General features: G+C 46.4%; 1 protein-coding gene across 3 annotated transcripts in view; it reads left to right on the top strand.

The window, feature by feature from the left end:
- EXOC3L4 (exocyst complex component 3 like 4) overlaps positions 1 to 10,096 on the top strand; it is a 28,383-nt gene extending 18,287 nt beyond the window's left edge. For 2 of the 3 annotated variants that reach the window (XM_027674025.1, XM_027674026.1), the window contains 4 exons: positions 148 to 270; positions 976 to 1,128; positions 2,727 to 2,928; positions 4,861 to 10,096. In XM_027674025.1, the coding sequence (XP_027529826.1) occupies positions 148 to 270; positions 976 to 1,128; positions 2,727 to 2,928; positions 4,861 to 5,081 (699 nt within the window). In that variant the 3' untranslated portion in view covers positions 5,082 to 10,096. The remainder of the gene's footprint in view (positions 1 to 147; positions 271 to 975; positions 1,129 to 2,726; positions 2,929 to 4,860) is intronic. The other variant, XM_027674027.1, reaches the window with a different exon arrangement.
- Positions 10,097 to 19,123: the final 9,027 nt, after the last annotated feature.

The following is a 19,123-nucleotide window of genomic DNA, read 5'->3' on the forward strand; positions in this document are numbered from 1 at the left end:
TGGGTGTGTCTTCATGCAGAGGGGGTGTGCCATCAGTGCTCTGTGATTTTTGTTTCAAGCCAGCAGGTGTACAGCTGAGTGCCTTCCGCTTGGGCATCAGCTAGTCTGAATGTTACCAGTGCCATCAGTGAGCTGGTCTTTTTTCAGCCATTCCTTAAGAAAATCCTGACCAAGGACTGGATTTTGGATACAGCAAGGCCGGACTCACTGGCGTCAGCAGTCTCGCAGTTCTCCGAGCACCTGCAGCACATGAGGAAGCCCACGGGTCAGGTAGGCCACTGATCCCACACCTGGGCACAGCGATGCTGGAGGGGTCACAATGTCATTTTCAGGCTATGGTCAGACCTGCAGACTCCTCTACAGTGATGGTTGCTCTTTATAACTGTGGGAGCTGCAGATGCAAAGGAGTTTAGATATTTCCATACTTCCACATGTGAATTAAAGAACAACTTTCCTCCCTGTAGTTCAAATACAGAAACTGATTTTGTTTAAAGAGGAACAGAAAGCTGTGGTGACAATTGCCGCTGAACATTGCAATTCCATGAGTTCCAGGCTTACGTGCTCCTTTCACATCTATGCAGTTGTGAAATACAGAGATAGGTGACAACTGCTCTATATTTAAAATCTGCAAGAACCATTAAAACTGGCTTTTAAAACAATCCAAAATATCCCCCTTTGCTACTGAGAAGCCAAACTACCAACATAAAGTCGTGGGCTATTTCAGGATGAGGAGTATTTCCGTGGCATTCCCTCGGGTGCAGCCACTGCTCTGTGCCAGAGCAAGGGACTGTAAGCCACTGATTCCTTTCATCGGGCTGGCCTGGGCAGCATGTGCTGATGGTGTGTTGCCTTCATGTACCTCCTCTGTGCCCTCAGGTGCTGCTAAAGACCTAAGAGCTTTCCCTGCCCTCTTTCACTGCCTTGGCCTTGTACGGGAACCACAGAAAAACCATGAGGTTTGTTTTTTTTATCCAGGAGCTTCTACGTGAAGTTCATAGATACGTGGTGAAGGAATATATCACACAGGTCATCAAACACAGATGGAGAATGAACAGGGAGACACGGCAAAAAGTGAGCAAAAAGATGGATCTGGAAGCCAGAATCTTTCATAATACTCTCATTGATCAGGTATGTGAGTTCTCTCCTGGCCCATTCCCAGAGGTACAATATTCCCACTTGGCTTCTCAGAGACAAAGGCGGCAGGCTTCTGAGGAGGCCAAGCCTCAAGAAGTATAGAAGTCCTTAAAAGAGAGCAAGTGAGGTTTTACTGCAGGTTCATGGTGTGGGCTTCCAGCCCACCAGCCTCTCTGCAGTGGCAGCTTTGCGTGTTTTGTGACTAGGCCAGTTACAACCCATCCCTGAAGGTGAGGTAACTGAGGTTCTTGTTAATAGATCCCTTGGGGCAGATTAGAGTGAAACAACACTGAATTACCAGTGTTTACAAATATATATATATATATACATGGCAGATTTATTTTAGAACAATTTGATTGCAATGGACATGAGGGATGTAGCCATTTTGGTTATTATCTATAGTAATATAACAATATAAAGGTATAAAGATATCGCTTAAGAAAATATATGAAGGAAAGGAAGAAAGAGTAGGTAGTGGAGAGGAAAGATATCCCCACCCATGGATCCAGCGACAAGGCTTGATTGTCACAATTTAGATGCCTGTTGGTCAAAGTGATGGTTGCAGTCTTGATCCATCAGGGGTGGGAGAAGCCTGCAATGGGTTTAATGGGTTCAGGTGGGAATGCCCAGGTACCTCCCAGTGGGGGATGGCAGGGGGCAGGAGTTTCTCACTGTCTGATATAATGCTGTGGATAATATGCAGTCTTCTGTTGGAAGGCCCCAGAAGTGAGTCTGGAGGAGCTTTGGAGTCTTTGGTGGTTCATGACCCCTTCTAAAACACGACCGCTCTTTCTCACACCTGCGTAGTTGAGCCAGTTATGTCTTATCAGAAGAGATATGTGTGAATGTCCCAATACCTCCCCTGAAGAGGGAGTTTTACACATGAACCAGCTGTGTAAAGAAGGAAATTGGCATGATAAAAAAAATTATTCCACCTCGCAGGATCTGCTTCCTGTTGGCTTTTTCCTTATCTGGCTTAAAAACCTCCTTGTTGCTAAAAAAAAGGTTAGTTTGTCACGGTCACCCTCCGGTGGTGGGTGCTCACGCACTCTGCACCTGGGCTGTTCTTACACAGATCAGAGGTTTTGCCACCACACACCCAAACATTGGGTGCAAACCTGGCCTCGGCAAAGCACCACCCTGCCGTGTTTGAAAATGGCTGATTATTTGAGTCATTAACTTCAACATTTTAGTCTCCCACAGCAACATCAGTCTGTGATTTTCAGGGAAGCCAAAGTTGAATTCATTGGATTTTGCAGAAAGTCAGGCATCCAGGGCACTAAATCCCCTCTCAAAAATAAGGCATGTGAAATTATTAGGCAGCAGGAGGTAAAGTCTGGCATCTGCCTGTGTGCTAGACCACAGCCACAGTGCCCTGACCAGGGTCTGACTCCCTGGGATGCTCACGAGCACCGGGAAGGGCAGAGTCCGGCCTCGGGGGAACTCCTTGTTGGCACCTTGCTGCCTGCTGGAGGCAGCCTGTCCTGCCTGAAGCAGTCCTGCCTCACACCCAGCTCTGCATTGTAGGGAAAAAGGCATTTAGCAGGTGCTGCTCTCCCCCCTGACATCCCCATGTGGCTCTTCATCCACAGGGCTCTGACTCCGAGTGGCTCATTCCCGCCATACACCACATTGCCAAGATCATTAAAGCGAAGAAAAAGGACAAGATCAAGGTGTACGTCAAGAAGCTGTGTCAGAATTATCCAGATATCAGGTACATGAAACGACAGATGCCAGAACTGTTGGGCTCCATCCCGAGCTCTTCACCTCATTGTTGGCAGCCATATGTTAGAGGTCAGGGTGCCAGCAACAGTGGGAATCCCATCTTATTTTTCTCTTTTTATGTCTGTATACTTTCTCTTTTTTTCCCCTGTCTGCTGGATCTTATGATGCATGCAAAATTAACTTCAAAGCTTTTTTATTTTAGAATGGAATGGAATAGAATAGAATAGACTATTTCAGTCTATTAGGAAGGGACCTACTACAATCATCCAGTCCAGCTGCCTGACCACTTCAGGACTGACCAAAAGTTAATGCAAGCTATTAAGGGCATTGCCCAAATGCCTCTTAAACACTGACAGGCTTGGGACATCAAACGCCTCTTTAGGAAGCCTGTTCCACTGTTGGACATCCCTCTTAGTAAAGAAATGCTTCCTAATGTCAAGTCTAGAACTCCCCTGACACAGCTTTCAACCATTCCCATGCATCCTATCACTGAATTCTATTTTTTTTCTCCAAATGAACCTTGTTTCACAGTAAAGCTCTGGTTTGATTTCAGTGCATCACCAGTATCAGCCCAGTTTGCTGATTTGCAGACTCCAGATTTGAAGCAAATACTTTGTCTCCTCTTCTGAGGCTCAGACTTCAAAGTGAGGCAGCCATTAAATTTTGGAATAAATTACATATTCTTTCTTTTATACTTTCCGTTTGCTGTTCCAAAGCTGCATCTGAAAAGTTTAAAACTACCACAAAAGTAAACAAAGTGACTAGCTCTGTGCATGGCTTAACAGCTGCAATCAGGAGTTATCTCCTCTTCTACAGCTCTTCTACCAGCAACTGAGAATGAATATCAGTGGTACAGACTGCAGAAAACTCCATTTCATCAGAGTAATTTCAGGGAAAAGAACCCAAAGATTTTTGTACAGGGTTACACAGTTTCTGATGGATGACATTTATACAAAATAAACCATAAATTTAACTAATTGCTCAGAACACTGAAGTGGATCCTCAAATATTGAGAAAAAAAATCACATTAAATCTGTTTTCCTTCCCCCATAGCTGTGGCTCAAAATTTTTCATAACTAGATTTAACTTTACTGGGTCAGATATGCTTCAGGCTTATCTGTGCGGGGAAATTCAAGATGTGGACATGAAAAAAAAAATTGTTCTTGAGTAATTTCCTAGGTGAACACACCTATTTAAAAAAAAAAAAAGTTTAATCTCAGTGGCCAGATTAAGCTGACGGAGGAGGCAGTGCCTGTTCTGGGAAGGATGGGGGAGGTAAATTATGCCTAGTCATCAGTGATGACTATTTGAAAACAACTTTCCACTTAGAAAAGCCACTTACAAGGCTGTAATTTGTGGTACTTTTTCATCATTAGGCTCAGACCCAAGCCAAGTTTTAAGGCTCGTCCTCTTGATTTATCTCATTTTTGACTTTCCATTATTGAGTAATACTATTTTTAACAATCAAGTTTGGAAAACGGGGTGGAACCTGCTGGACCTGCATTGCTTCCTGTTCAGGTTTCTTAATTCTTCCCCTGAGCTCTCAGAGACGTTGAGGAATTTGTATATACCGAGATTACTGGAACAGGGTACGTTTCCAAGTTGGCTTCCCAGCTCTAATCTAATTAGTGCCTGTCAACTTCCTAAATATTAGCACTTTCATTACTCAATTCAAAATAATCATTAAACAAAAGGTCTACAGCCTCTCAGGGAAACTTGAAATAGGCGTCACGTGTGTGTGGAGACAGAAGAGGAAATTCCCTGAAGCACCAGCCAGCAGGAGGGCATCCCACCAGTGCAGTGTGGCAGGAGCTGATGTTCACTGGCTTGATACCTCCAGAGGCTGGAGACCCAACTCCTGGTGGCTTCTCCAGCGTGGTGAGGGGACGGTCCCTGGCACTTTGCTGTGTCCTTGCTCCATCTCCTGCGAGGTTGTTGGTTGTTACCTTTTGGGCTGGTTTTGCCTGCCAGGTCTGAGTGAGGTTGTGTTTGGTTTTTCAGGAAGGACCACATCCTGGCCATCCTCGCGCGCCGGGGGCTGGGGCGCACCAGGAGAGCGGCAATTCTTCGTCAAGTCTGCCACATGCTGGAAAGCTCCAATGGAGGAGAGGGCAACACACTCTTCGCTGAAATTGATGTTCCGGTGGTCATATGCTGCTTCTAAAACAGAACCAGAACAGCAGTCAGCATCCTCCCACCTCCTACGCTGCCTCTGCACATGATCTAAAATCTGCTTCCCTCCCTTGCTCCTCTGCAAACCCAAATTTTTGATTGCCATGGAGAAAGAAATAGTTTTCTGAACTTGCTACCCTGAGTTCAGAACCCAAAGGCAACAGAGGCACCGAGACACCAACCTCCTGCAAGAGCCCCTGGGAAGCAGCTCCAGTTCAGACACTGTGTCTACCCTGTGTTCCATACAGATTCTATTGTTGGGAGGCTGCTCTGTTGTTTGGTCCAAAATTAAATTTCTCTTCATAGAAAACCAAAAGCAGTTCACTCAGAGCTATATTAAGGCTCGGACTGTGCTTTGCATAATTATACAGCAGCAGAGCAAGAGCCTCCTTTGTAATTAGTACCCGTGAGCAATCAAGGGGCAGAGCTTGGGCAGGGATGTGGTAGCACCCAAGTCTTATTTCCTCCACTGTGAACCAGCTGGCCAAGCTGGCATGATGCAAGGCAGTGACGTTGTGACCTGATGCCACAAACCACTACCTGCCTGAGGAGGAAAGCTTTGGGTAACCAAACCCCATGGCTGGGACATGTAGCACATGGACTACTCTGCCCTCCAGGATGGCCCTGGTGGTCCTTCAGGCATTTCAGCAGATTTTCCTCACTCACAGGCTGCCTTGGGAAACTCCTGTTGGACCGAAGGTCTGTTCATGCCATCACAGCCTCTCTGTGTGGACAGGCATGTCTGGATTGGATGTGCCATGTGGAGTGAAGCTCCAAGTTCTCCTTGACCTGAGGAAAAGGGTCATCATGCCTCTAGTCCATTTTCTTGTATGTTTAAACATATTTTAACAAATCTGGTACAATCTGACTGCAGTATGAAACCAAATGTGAGGTGGACAGACATAGTGCTACAGATCTGATCCTCATCTGGTGTAAGCCAGCATCACCCCATTGATGGGCATGGAACACCATTGGTGTAACACCACGAGGGATCCAAAGCATCACATCCAGCATCTGCAGGGGAGACTAAAAGAGACATCCAGCAGCCTAGAGATGTACAAATTTGATTTTATTTAATTCAATTTATCCTTAGGTTGCCCTCCACAGCAATAAATCTGAGACTTTACAGAGATGTGTTTATGGTCTATCAATAATCTGATAAATGTGGACATGGCATAGCCTTGAACAATTATTTGTCTACAGCAGAGCTTACAGCACCAGCACTGAGACTTTCATTTCCTTTGCTTCAGGTTGCACCAGTATAAATTTCAGCCTGGGTGAGCAGCAGGCACTAGTGACAGGCCAAGGGAGCTGTTCTGATGGATGAGAAATAAAGAGTGCGCCTTTTATTCACAGTCATCCTATGAGAATTTTTCTAAGATAAACCTGCTATCTCCACAGTCAAGATAAGGTGTTCTTCTAAAGATGGCTTTGAAATATCATGGACAAATTGACAGCTTGAGACAGGAAGTCCCAGAAGGAATTTTCTGCCCTGCATCTTTCTTCCATACAGCTCATGACAATTCCTGCAGATCCTCAGCTCGGTGACTCTTTGTATTTGCTATGGAGAAGGAGAAGTAAAATATCATATGCATCTCCCATTGGATGTGCAGAGCTCAGGAACACTTTGGAGCTCCCCTTTCCTGTCCTGGGGTCATGGTGAATCAGGGAGCACTGGATTACACCCCTCATGGATCTGTGAGCTACATCCCCCATCCCAGCAGAGGGGAAGAACACCAGTGCTGAGAGATTAACATTTATTGTTAAAAGCATTGACTAAATGGCAGAAATAAAAAGATTTCTAGTTTTACATGCTCAGTCACAGACTTCGAAGACTGCAACTTCAGTGGAGTGCAGGATTTGAGGCACTAAAGCCTCAGTGGGAGTTTTTGTGCATCAGAAATTTCCCTCTGTCCCGTATGCATCTCTCATCCAAGCACCCAACACAAGGGTTCTGTGGCACAGACATTTTCCCAAGTGCATTATTTAAATGTATACTGGGTTTTCAATCTTATTATTTGACTGGCAAACACTTCACAAAGCCTTTCCTCAGCCTCCAGATGCCTGGCCCTAGGATTAGATATGGAGCTCAGCTTCCGTTTTCTAATAAAAGCAAGTTGCTACCCTGGAGTCATGGAGGAAAGCTGGGCACAATGGCCTGCCTTTTGTCAGAGCCTCTCCTGGGACACTCAGATCCTGCAGCCTGGCATCCTGTAAGCCAGTGACAGGCACAGAGCTGGCTTCCTCCAGGCTGCTGCTCTCCAGCTGCCTGCTCTTGAGCAAACCAGTTTAACCCGATTATGACAAGACTATGGTTCAGCCCCTGTCCTGCCCCAACAGCCGTCCAAGTGGGGAGGGAGATCCAGGGTGGGTCAGAAGCAGGGGTCTCCCTGGGCAGGGGGATGCTTGGTCTGGGCTGCAGCGCAGACCCTGGAGCCAGTTAAACAAGGAGAGAGGAAGGACTGTGTGCTTTCCAAAATGAGCTGCTGCTGTCCAGCTGTCTTCTGTAAAACATTCAGTGTTCATTACGCCACATCTCACATTCCAAAAACAAGAGAAGAAAGGCCTCTCAGGGCCTTTAAATGTGAAATATGTTGCTCTGGTAGGAAAGTGCCAAGGAGCTCAATTTTTATCACCCTGTTACCTCCTCCTGCTTGTTGTTTCTCAGTGAAGAAAAACACCATCATATCCATTCCTACTCCAGCACACAGTTACATTCCCCTCCAGGACACAGAGCTCACTTTTACCCCCAAGGACCCAAGCTACATTATGCAGATGCATCCTCTGGTGAATCAAGCTGTCTTGAAAGTATCCAGATAAATGGAAGAACCAAACTCTCTCCACATTTAGTTTCTCAGTGGTGAACAATGCATTTTTTTTGGGGGGGGGAGGGATGTGCAGATTTGGCACAGCCGACAGTATTGTGTGGGTGGTGAAAGATATTTTTTGTTTCAGAGGTCTCTGCTGTTTCACAACACTGTTTCTGGTTTGGGGTGAAAAGCAAGGGAACAGTGCCTGCAGCCAGGGTACATGGGCTGGCATTTACCATCTGAGAGCAGCCTTTGGGTAACATCATTTCATCAATTTTGCTCTGTGAAGTTGTCCTTTCCTGGAAGGAAGATATGGAAAACAGGCTCACACAAAGCAAGAAAGGAGGAGTACCAAAACATTGCAGTGAATGCCCAGAAGGCTGTCCCTGAGCTGAAGCTCCTAATCAGTCAGTCAAAATACTCCCGAAAAAAGTCTTTTAGTGCAGCACCATTATAATGCTTAGCTCCCTGTCATGGTATCTTTCAGAAATGAGCTCTCAATTGGGTGAAAATATTAAAGATGATCAGTGAGAAGCAGATTGCAATATTCTGTCCACTTTATGAGCTGGGCGATGTGGCCCGACACTACCCAGCACACACAGTTGGGATGAAAAGAGGTGCCAGAGCGTTATTATCTCAGGGGTGGCTGAAAAGTAAAGTTGTATTAGTTTTAGGTTTAGCAGCTTTGGTGATTATATACCACACTTCTCCAAAGTACTGATGTTTAGCGAACGTTTATCTTCTGTATTTTGCATCTTTCTCCATGAAATCTTGTTGTGGTTGGATTCACTGCCCCAAAGCCAGTCATTTTCATTCTCTTGGTTCTGGGCAGATACAGGAGTGCTCTGCTCAGTATCATCATCCGTTTCCATCCCTTAAGGACAATTTTATGTAATACTGCTAATGATGACGTGACATTAGCACTGGGACTGGTCCACCTCTCCCATAAAACCTGTGCAAGAGATCAGCCAGGCTGACAGGGCATTGCTTTAAACTATTTACTATCACTGTTACAATAAAAAACGGTATTGGGAAAAGGTTAAGACTGATGTACATTAATATATGGCAAAAGTGGATTAAGATAACCTTTACAAAACTACAAGAATTTTCTCTAGTCCCACAGCCACATAACTGTCTACTACCTGAGGATACTGAGCACATAAACTTTGTCTTCCTGCCTTCATCCCTGTCACACAGAGCACTGCAAATAGCCTCTAATACTCTTTCAATGTAGCACTCTCCATTTATATTTGTAAATTCATACCAAGTCATTCAAATATGTTATCCAGAAAAGAAGTAACATGTAAGGCAGAGAAACCTCTGAAAAAAAGGCTGTTGTAGTATTTTTGCCATCTTGATACTACTTAAGTGAGAGTCTTAAAATGTCAGTAAGGCTTTCTCTACCAACTGCACAGAGGTTGTACCTCTTGCTAAATGAGGCAGGAAAAGTGTATGGCAGATTAAAGATGAGCACCTAATTCCCAAGATGTCTGACCAGGCATAGTTTATGTTTGGCCAGGCATGAAATTGTGCCTGGCAGCACGAGTAGCCTGAGCTCCATAATGAGTGTGGGACTGGGGAGATGCCATGGCTTCATTAGGAGACGCAGGATTATGCCTTGGTTCCCAGGACTGTGGGGAGACTGGCATCAGGCAAGACAGAACTGTTTTTTCGTGAAAAGTGTTACACAAGTGCAGGAAAAGCAAACCAAACCAGAAGGCAGAAAGATGTGGTTACACAGCTTGCCAAGCCATCCCCCAGCTGCACTCAGTCCCTGGGGATGGTGAATGACAGCTGGGAGAAAAATGCTGAGAATCAGAAGGCGGCCCAGAAAACTGGAATTATTTCACAAACTGCATCCACAGAGAAAGAGAGTTTTGCTTAACATTGGTCACTGCAGAGCAGTGGCCTTCAACTTTTTGCTGCCTATGGACTAAGGTATTATTTCCAGCGAAGGCACAGAGCACAGTTGTGATAATTGTCTTCCAGTCGGTTAAAAAATTACTGCAAAAGGGAAGGAATATTCTCCTCACCATTTTCTGTGGGGGTCAGGAATAGAGAAACAAGCTTCTACTTCATTAAGTAGAGGTAAGTTAAATTCAACAAAACCACCAGTAGTGCTGACGGGCTGGAGCGCTGAGCACAGTGTGTTGCCCCTACCATCGGTGGCTTTTACAGAATCACAGAATTGCAGAATGTTTGGGGTTGGAAGGGATGCCAAAGATCAGCTAGCTCCAGCCTGCCTCCCATGAACAGGGACACCTTTCACTAGACCAGGTTGCCCAGATCCAACAGCACTTCCTAGTGAAGCTCGTCACGGGTAATCCCAGAACTGAAATTAAGGAAAAGCAAAGTAATCATAAAAGTCCATTATCCCGAGCAAGGCACAGAATGCTGGGGATCATTTCCTGAGCAAGGCAGCTAACAACTTTACAATACTTTTTCCAAAACTCAGGGAAAAAATATTTTCTCAAAGAACTGTGCTATGAACAGAAGCTCATTGAGTAGATAAGAGGCAATCATGGAATTAGTCATCAGGGATTCATTAGAAGGAGCAAGGCCAAAAATCTGGTGGCTTTTGTCTCTAGAAGCACGTCATGCACTCGTGGACTGTCATCTTCCCCTCACAGCCCAAGCTACAGTTCAAGAATGCATTACTCATGCTTTCGTCTTGAGAGCCCTTTAAACAAACGGGTCTTGAGCCTTCAAGGCACCGGCGAAAGCACATGGTACCTTTTTCCTCAGTGATCTCAAGGCTGAATCCACCCTGTGCCTCTTCTTGCTAAGCAGCTGTTAGTCACCCTCTGAAACAAAGACCATTCCCCAGGACCACACGTGTGCTGTCTTCAAGAAGCCACGTGGAAAGAAATAACAGCCCAAAGGGCCAGGCTGGATTTCCACATGGTAAGAAGCTCTCCCAGCAAGCTCAGGAGGAGCTGTTATTTCTGTTATTTGGAAGCACCATTGCCTAAGGCTGCCAAAGCAGGGATGATACACCATGTTGGCTCAGGAGACCTTCTGGATGTGAACTGTGTCCTTGTGGCACAAGGAGAGAGGCAAAGGGGAGACAGTGGAGTGCAGAGATAGGAAGCACTGAGAAACAGTTTGTGCTGCTCATTCCATGCATCTCCTGCCCCTGCCTCAGCCTGCAGCCCAGCCCTACACCTCCCTCTGCCACCAGGAGATGACAGCTCCAGGAAAAGAGGCACCTACACAGCCCTGGTCCTACATCCCCAATGTCTCAGAAGCTTATGTGCAGCCTTGTGACATCCCATGTGAAATGCCTCTCTTCAACTCTGTTTTATCTGAAAAAATCAGCTCTTTTTTCCCCTTTTTTGTTAACCATATAACTTTATTCACTACCAAACAACACAAAGCCAAATTCAGTCCTGGCATAAGGAAAAAAAAAATCCATGGGATTCTACCTGATTATTCTGTGCAAGGAAAAAAGCAGCTCTTGAAAGGATCCTGAATTTGCAGCACTGGCCAGAACTTCAGAGGGGCTGTGGAACCCTCTCAGGCTGGGTGTGCCCTTGGCACAGCAGCACTTGGTGTTGCAGTGAAGGCTGTGGTACAACATGGCAAGAGAGCCCCTGTCAGGACCCCCATGGGGGAGTCCCACATGTGGCATTTCAGCACTGCCTGCGGGGAGGGGGCTGAACCTGAACACACCATTTCCTCTGGTTTTGGCCCCGACACTTGGGTCTGGGATTTCTCGCTCCCCTCAAAATACCTTTTGCAAGTGATTAAATACTGAAACAGCTGAAGGTTATGTCTGCTGAGTGAATTAATAAAAAAACAACAAAAAAAAAGGATTTGTTTGGTTTGCAATAGGGCAGGAATACTTGAATGGATGCCTGCTTTTGTTTTATTAAACATCCAAAGCAGGAGAAAATTTTGAGTTAACCAAACTGCCTACAGACATGCAGCAAAACTCACAGCAATATTGTTCTGTTTCCCAGAGTTATTCACAATCTGTTACAAACAACAACTGCTATGTCTCCACAATCATTTAACCTTCAGCCTTGGTGTGTGGATTTAAATGCCATTGTTTTAGTCATAAGAAGAAAAACTAATTGCATTGTTGCTGTTACAGCTGTATTTCTGGGAAAATGCTTGCATGGGGTGTATCAAACAGAATCCTCAAGTGAATATTATTTTCCACATTAAAAAAAAACCTCCAAAACTTTAATACTACATGTAACTGCCCTATCAACCTCTTATGAGTGAAGCAGCTTCTTTCTAATGCAGGTAGATAGAAGCCTGAAGTAGTTAGAAGTGCAAACACAGGGCTTACCTTTACATCCAAATTAATGCCTTTACATTGGCATTGCAAAATAGGGTTTCATATCCACCACTCATATTTACTTACTTTAGATCTTTTCCTCTATTCTATAAAGGGAATGTTAGGAATGATTATGACAACTCCATCCATTTAGGAAGTGGTTTAGGAAGGATCCACATCTGGCTGCTGTGTTAGTGGAAAAAATCCCAGTAGACAAAAGCACCCTACCCAGCCTCAAGCCTAGGCTCTACCAGGGAGCAGTGTGACATGTGATTCCAGCTCTGGTCTCTGGAAAGAAAGTTTGCTCACTGTGCCTCAGTTTCCCCTGCAGAAGAACCTTATTTGGAAGCTGTTTTGTGCTTTCTAGATAAAAGAGAAAATCTGAATTTGACTTTTAAATCCCTCTAGGCAAAGAAAAAGGCAATTGTTCTGAAGAGCCAGCAGGATTGCTCAGATATTTGTTGAGGAAAGAGGAATATTTTATTGCCAGGTCACTGGGAATTTCAGTGCCTTTCACTACAGCCAGTAAATTTGGTAGCAACAACTCTGTTGATTTCAACAGTGCAATGAGCTCCTTATTGAGTCAGAGGGTTTGAAACAGAGGCTATTGAGTCCTCATGGCTACTTGGATTTTCCCTGGAAACTTCCCTCTGTGCCACTCACTAAGCCCAAGTTTACTTGGACACAAGAGGATAATGCATCAGGAGAGAGGCCAGAAACAGCTGGGGCAAATCCCGAGGACCCACAAGGAAGTTCAAAACAGAAGAACTTCTTGGTGTCTAGCCTTCAAGACCTCAAACAGAACTACTGCTTTTTTGAGGTGCTTTCCCCCAGTACTTTCCATCATGTAGTGATGAGGAATTTATAGGCAGCCTTTTCTGCTGAGCAAAAAGAGATGCCCCAAGGCAGGGAGTCCTGGGGCAGGGAAGGTGTCTGGGCTGGGGTAAAACAACTGCAGTGAAAAGGCATCCTGATTAGTTTCACCAGGTCTAAACACGATGCTGGTACCATCATAAGAGCAAGTTGGGATTTGGTCCCATCCAGTGACCTTTCCAGTGTTTCATTCCCCAACCTAAAATTAGGCCTCTCATCCACTGTAAACAAGTCATGTGCCAGCAGGGCACAGCCATGTGCCTGGAGAGCACTAGTGAGGAGAGGCAGGTCCCAGCCCCAGCTTTTAAACATGGATGGGCATATTCCTCCCACGCCACGGGCAGCGAGTGTGTGAGCAGCTCTGCTGACACGGCTTGCACAGCTCTGCCTGCCACAGGGTGGTTTTGGCAGCCCCAGGGTTCAGCTGAGCAGGCCAGGTTCCAGGGTTCAGAGCAGGTCTGTCAGGACACCCAGCCCTGTGCTGCACAGCACAGCTGTGCTCCCACATCTGGGAGCACCGAGCTACATTGCAGAGAACACGGGTATCCGATGCTGCCCCAGATGTGGCTCCTTGCACCATTTGTTATAGCTTCGCTGGTGAGGCAGTTCCCTTTTGCCTTCCCTCAGCCCCTGGCCATGCTGACGTCTGAGTGCACTCAAGTCAGAAACGGTCCCATCTTAGTGACCCCTATTTAACGCAAGAGCAGTGCAAGAAAAGCAGTGTGCATCCTGTAGGAACACACACATGCACTTGTCTAGCTGCACAGAGACCTTGTCCTTGTGTGTTCATGCTAAACCCCAGAGGCATTAGGAAGCTGTAATCAGAGAAGCAGTGTTATATAAAGAAGCAAGAGTAAGCTGGGAAAAAGAAAGAACTACTGGGTAGCAAGTGCTGGAGTACCTTAAAAATAGGGTGCTAAAAGTATCTGTTAAAAATAGGGTGCTAAAGGGTGGTTTTCTGTCAGAGGACCCCTGAGGCTTCTCCGAAGCAGCAGTGTTTTCCAAAACATCTGTGCTACAGGCAGATGTGAATCCCCCACAATTTTCCCAGCCCAATGCTCTTCCAGGTCTGATCTGAATGCCTTGTTCAGCCCCACCCCAGACCTGAGCCTTGTGCTGTGACCCGACAACGTGCCGTTCATTTCCTAGTGGGAGTGGGATAGCAGGAAGTGCGAGTCCCTACTCCGCTGGAGTGAGTTGGACTCAGAGATGACTGGACTTCCACACCAGGAAAAAACACTTCCAGTTTCCTTCAGATGAAAAGGAGAAAGGCACACTCTTCCCTCAGCACCTGTTGTTCCTCCACAAGTCACCGCATGGCAGATATTGAGGGTGCCCATCAGACTGCAAGTAGCTCCAAATACAGGGACAATATCGCTCCCTCCATTCTCTGGGGGAGGGTGACTTGTCCCAGGCTATGAAGAAGCCTGGCTGAAGGTCCAGGGACAGCAAACCGGGAATGGCTGGCTGCCAAGCCTCTCGGGTCAAGAGGACTCTTCCAGCACGTGGTGTCTCCTGCCCACTGTGAACATGTCAGGGACAGCTGGGCCCAGACAGAAATCTCTGATATGGATCCCTCCTCCTTCTTCATGTCAGATTGAGGGTGGCATGGCAACCACAGAAATGCACACCTCCCTTGCTCAAATACCAGGGGAGGGTTCCAGGGCAGCCTCAGGGACAGATGCCTCCTCCGCCAGAATATCACAGGAAAGGTGTCATCAGCCTCAGCTATGGACCACTCCTCAAGCAGAAATACCAGGATGGGGATGCAGACCATGCTTGCATACAAGCCCTTCCTTTGAGGAAGATTTAGGACATTCCTGTCAGGTTTGAACTCCTGGCTTATTACTCAGACATGTAGGATCTCCGATGCCAAAAGCAACCAAAATCAGGAAAGATCTCTGTGGTTAACTTGGTTCAGATGTGACTAGAGAGGACGAAAGTATCATCATGTGAGGTTTGTACCACTAGTAGCAAAGTTCTCGAAAGGAGTTCACGCCAGTGAAACTACCAAATTACAGCTTTGCAGCAGGTCAGACCTCTGACACCAGCCTCCCTCAAACAGATCTGGGAAAAATATGTGCATTCACTACTTGGAGAGGAAGAAAATAGAGCCAGAAGTCTGGCTGCTGGATATTACACGACCCCGGTTTTCCAGTCTATCTCACACTGAGAGCATTTTCTGACTCTCACAAACACAAACTCAGGCAACCTCTGTTTGGGCTTGTGTGCCCCATTGGCTTCAGGAGATGGCCCCCATATTCCCAGGAGAAGGTGGCAGGGTAGTGTCTGCTTACCCAGAGGGCTGCTGCCAACCACCTGCAACCCAAACTGCTGCTTTTCTACCTTGAAACATGCACAGCTGGAATTACTTAGGACAAATGAGTTGAGCTCATGGAAAATCCCACAGGAAAACCGGTAGTTTCCCTGTCTGGTAATAAAGGTAATGAAAACAAGTTTGAACAAAAATCTCAAATACCATTCAATGAATAAGCATATTGAATTAATAGATTCCAGGAAGAAAACCTTTACCCTCATAACAATCTGCTTCTTGACACACCTTCAGCTGACAATGAGGATAACAGCTTTTCAGCATCATGAAAGAGGAAATTAGGACTGCACTTCAAAAATAATCTCCTTATCAACACTTCTTGTTTATCGCATCTTCATTTTTACAGGTCAGTAAATCTTCCATTGTCTAGTGGAAAGGATTCACAACCGTTTTTTTAGTAGAGACATATCCCATCTGTAGGCTCCTGCTCAGCTAAATTTGGATATTAGGATTGCTACTGAGATTGACTTTGATGCTGAATATAGAAGACAAGAAACGATACCATGCAAGTTCGATGTTCCAATTTAAGGAAGCATCTGCGAACCTAAGTCACAAATCTCTGAAGTACATATTGCTTATAAGTGTTGGTTGCAGCTGAGAAATATATCACATATATTGGGGAAGTCAAACGTGAAAGCCTCAATTCCTCAAATTTGCAGACTTTAGATAGCTTCTTATATGGCACAAACTATAAACACAGAGTATCAGTGTAGCCCTATGCAATACATTGAGTAGTTACAGAGCACAGAAAAATTCCTGTGCAGCACTAGAAGATGTGCAGCCCAGTATAACTTGGTTACTCACTACCCAACATTATTTAAGTAAATACAAGACGCCTGTCTCAGAAATCAGGCTACATAGGCAAGCAGTGTCATGCTGGTGTATCAGCAGAAGGTCCAAGTGCAGTGATAGGTTTGGTTTGCACAAATAGGGGCACCCATACGATGACACCTAAGCTCCAGGTTTTTAAGACCCAGTTACAAGATGCTCTTTGTTCCCCTGTCTGCTGGCAGAATTGCCCTGACCCTAGTGAAGTTTACTTACAGCACATAAAGATGAGGCCCAGCATCAGAGCCCACTACATGAATCTAATTTGGATCTTACATAAATCATTCCATACAAACATTTATCCAAGAAAACAACCCAGAATGCCCACAGATTTGCAGCTACATTTGCTAACACCAGCTGAGCATCAGACTCCCTTGGGCTTTTCCATACTGCTTGCTGCAGGAGTCTCCTACAGTCAGGGCCTCCAATGCTAAGCTGGGGATGAGACATTGGTCTGAGACAAATGCAAAGACCCCCTGAATATTCGAAGAGAGGTTTCAGTGTGTCTGAGACACTTGTCGTTGAGCCACTTCCCGATGCAGATTCACAGCACACCTGGGACAGACAACCCTGCATCCTGCAGGGATCACATAACTGAGGATGTGAGCAGAGAACCAGCCCCAGGTCCTCCCTGTATCCAGAACAGCATCCTCTGCTTTCAGACAGTCACAAACACTGCCTTTCCAGCCATGCCCAGAGTTACGTGTGTGTGTAATCCTTGGACCACACCAGCCTCCCTGGTGCCCTCAGGGACCACATCCCTTAGCCTGCTGCACGAAAAGGTTTTTGGATGCAGCACCAAGCTCACCTCCAGCTGAGCTGTGCTGCCCCCAAACCGGCTCTGACTGCAGATGTCAAACCTTGCCTCCTTCTCTCCCCTTCACATTGGCATTGGAGGAGGTGATGAAGCACAGAGCAAGCTACTGCACTCCAGGACCAAATCTCATGCTCTTTCACGTTTCTGATGATTTTCAGGCTGACGTGGCAACCCAGTATTTCTGTCCCATGACATTGGTAGTTTCAGGTCACTCATTGTCAAGTAGTAAGGGGACCCAACCCTGGAGGAATCCCAGAGGGGAACCCTCTGCCCAGCTCAGCCAAAGGCTGGCCTGAGATGAATCAGGGTTTTCCAGAGACCGGAGATCATGGGTTTGCCCATCAGGGCGGTCCCTCTGCTTCTGCTTCCTGTTTTGGCATTGTTGGGGGTGAGGTTTTTCCCTGCTACTATGGACTTTTAGGGAAAAGAGTCCCTGAGAGGAAAGCAGCAGCCCCAGTGGGCAGGACGCAGGCCCAGTGGGCAGGAAGCATCTGCTCTCCAGTACTGTGCCAGCTCAACTGGGCGCCTCCTTCCAGCACAAACATTGGTCTCAGACCATGTCTGCTGCTAGGGGATGTACCCATGCTGGACTTGCACAGATTTATAGCCCCTCCAAAAGTTGTGCAGCTACACAGATGCTGAGTGTGGGCATCAGCAGCACCAGGAAAGCTCAGGGTTCACACTCAGCTTTAAATCTCAGGACCATTTTTTTATATTTTGCATTAGACTACAGCTGTCAGATGTAAAACAGAAGTCATTCCAGGCACAGTAACCAGGCTCTTGGACTTGCTACCTGTCCCACTCCCTGCCCCACTGCAGCTTCCCAGAAAAGGAGGGAGGAGGTAGGCTCTGCAGGACCACAATATTTTGATTTTGTGCCTGCACAGCAACTGCTTCAGCCCAGATCTCACCCAGACGTGTACTGAAGATGCCTCACATTGGGGTTAAGCAACGGACAGCACAGCCCTCACAGCCTCCACAGACCCTCTGCAATGGCCCCCCACAACCACTGCTGTCACCCAGACATTCCCTCTGGTTGCCCTCCAACCATCCCTGCTGTGGCAGCACAACTTCCACAGTGTAACAGGCTCACCACAGCTCCATGGCCAGGGATGGAGGTCCTCAGACATCAAGAAGAGAAATCAAGAAAACAAACCACAGAATCATAGAATGGTTTGTGTTGAAAGACACCTTTAAAGGTAATCTAATCTAAACCCCCTGCACTGAGCAGGAACATCTTCAACTAGATCATGTTGCTCGGAGTCCTTTTCAACCTGACCTTGAATGTATCCAGGGATGGAGCAACTATCACCTCTCCAGGCAACCAGTGTTTTACCACCCTCATCGTAAAACATGTCCACCTTATCTATAATCTAAATTGACCCTTCTTCAGTTAAAAAACCATTCCCCCTTGTCCTATCACAACAGGCCCTGCTAAAATGTTTGTCTCCTTCAAGTACTGAAAGGCTCAGTAAGGTCATGCACCCACAAGTGGAAGACAGAGTTTGGGAGACTTCGGGGTGAGGAAGGAAGCCATTGGCTCCCAGTACCTTCAGTACACAGAACTGAAGGTTCTGGATGATAATACTGTCTTCTGGGAGTGCTGTGAGCCCTGCTCTGGGGAAGGTGCTTCTCTGTGGGCATGATGCAGGACGCGGATAAAGGCAGCTGTGCTTTCAGGCACACATCTCACCCCCACCAGCCTCCTGGTGGCAATGCCCTGCTCAGGGAGCAAAGCTTTCATAGAATCAAAGAATATCCTGAGTTGGAAGGCATCTACAGGGGTCATCAAGTTCAATGCCTGCTTCTGCACTGGACAACCTCAAAAGTCACACCACGTGTCTGAGAGCATTGCCCAAACGCTTCTTGAACTTTGGGGGGCTTGATGCCACGACCACTTCCCAAGGAAGCCTGTTCCAGTGCCCAACCTGAGTGAAGAACCTTTTCCTTATATCCAATCTAAACCTCCCCTGACACACCTTCATCTCATTCCCTCAGGTTCTATCACTGGTCACCAGAGAGAAGAGATCTGTGCCTACCCCTCCACTTCTCCTTGTGAGGAGACTGCAGACCATAATGAGGTCTTCCCTCAGTCTCCTCCAGGCTGAACAAGCCGAGTGACCTCAGCTGCTCTTCATACAACTTCC

Source organism: Neopelma chrysocephalum, unplaced genomic scaffold, assembly GCF_003984885.1.
Source record: "Neopelma chrysocephalum unplaced genomic scaffold, ASM398488v2 Primary Assembly neopelma1_24, whole genome shotgun sequence".
In the NCBI taxonomy this organism is placed as follows: domain Eukaryota; kingdom Metazoa; phylum Chordata; class Aves; order Passeriformes; family Pipridae; genus Neopelma; species Neopelma chrysocephalum.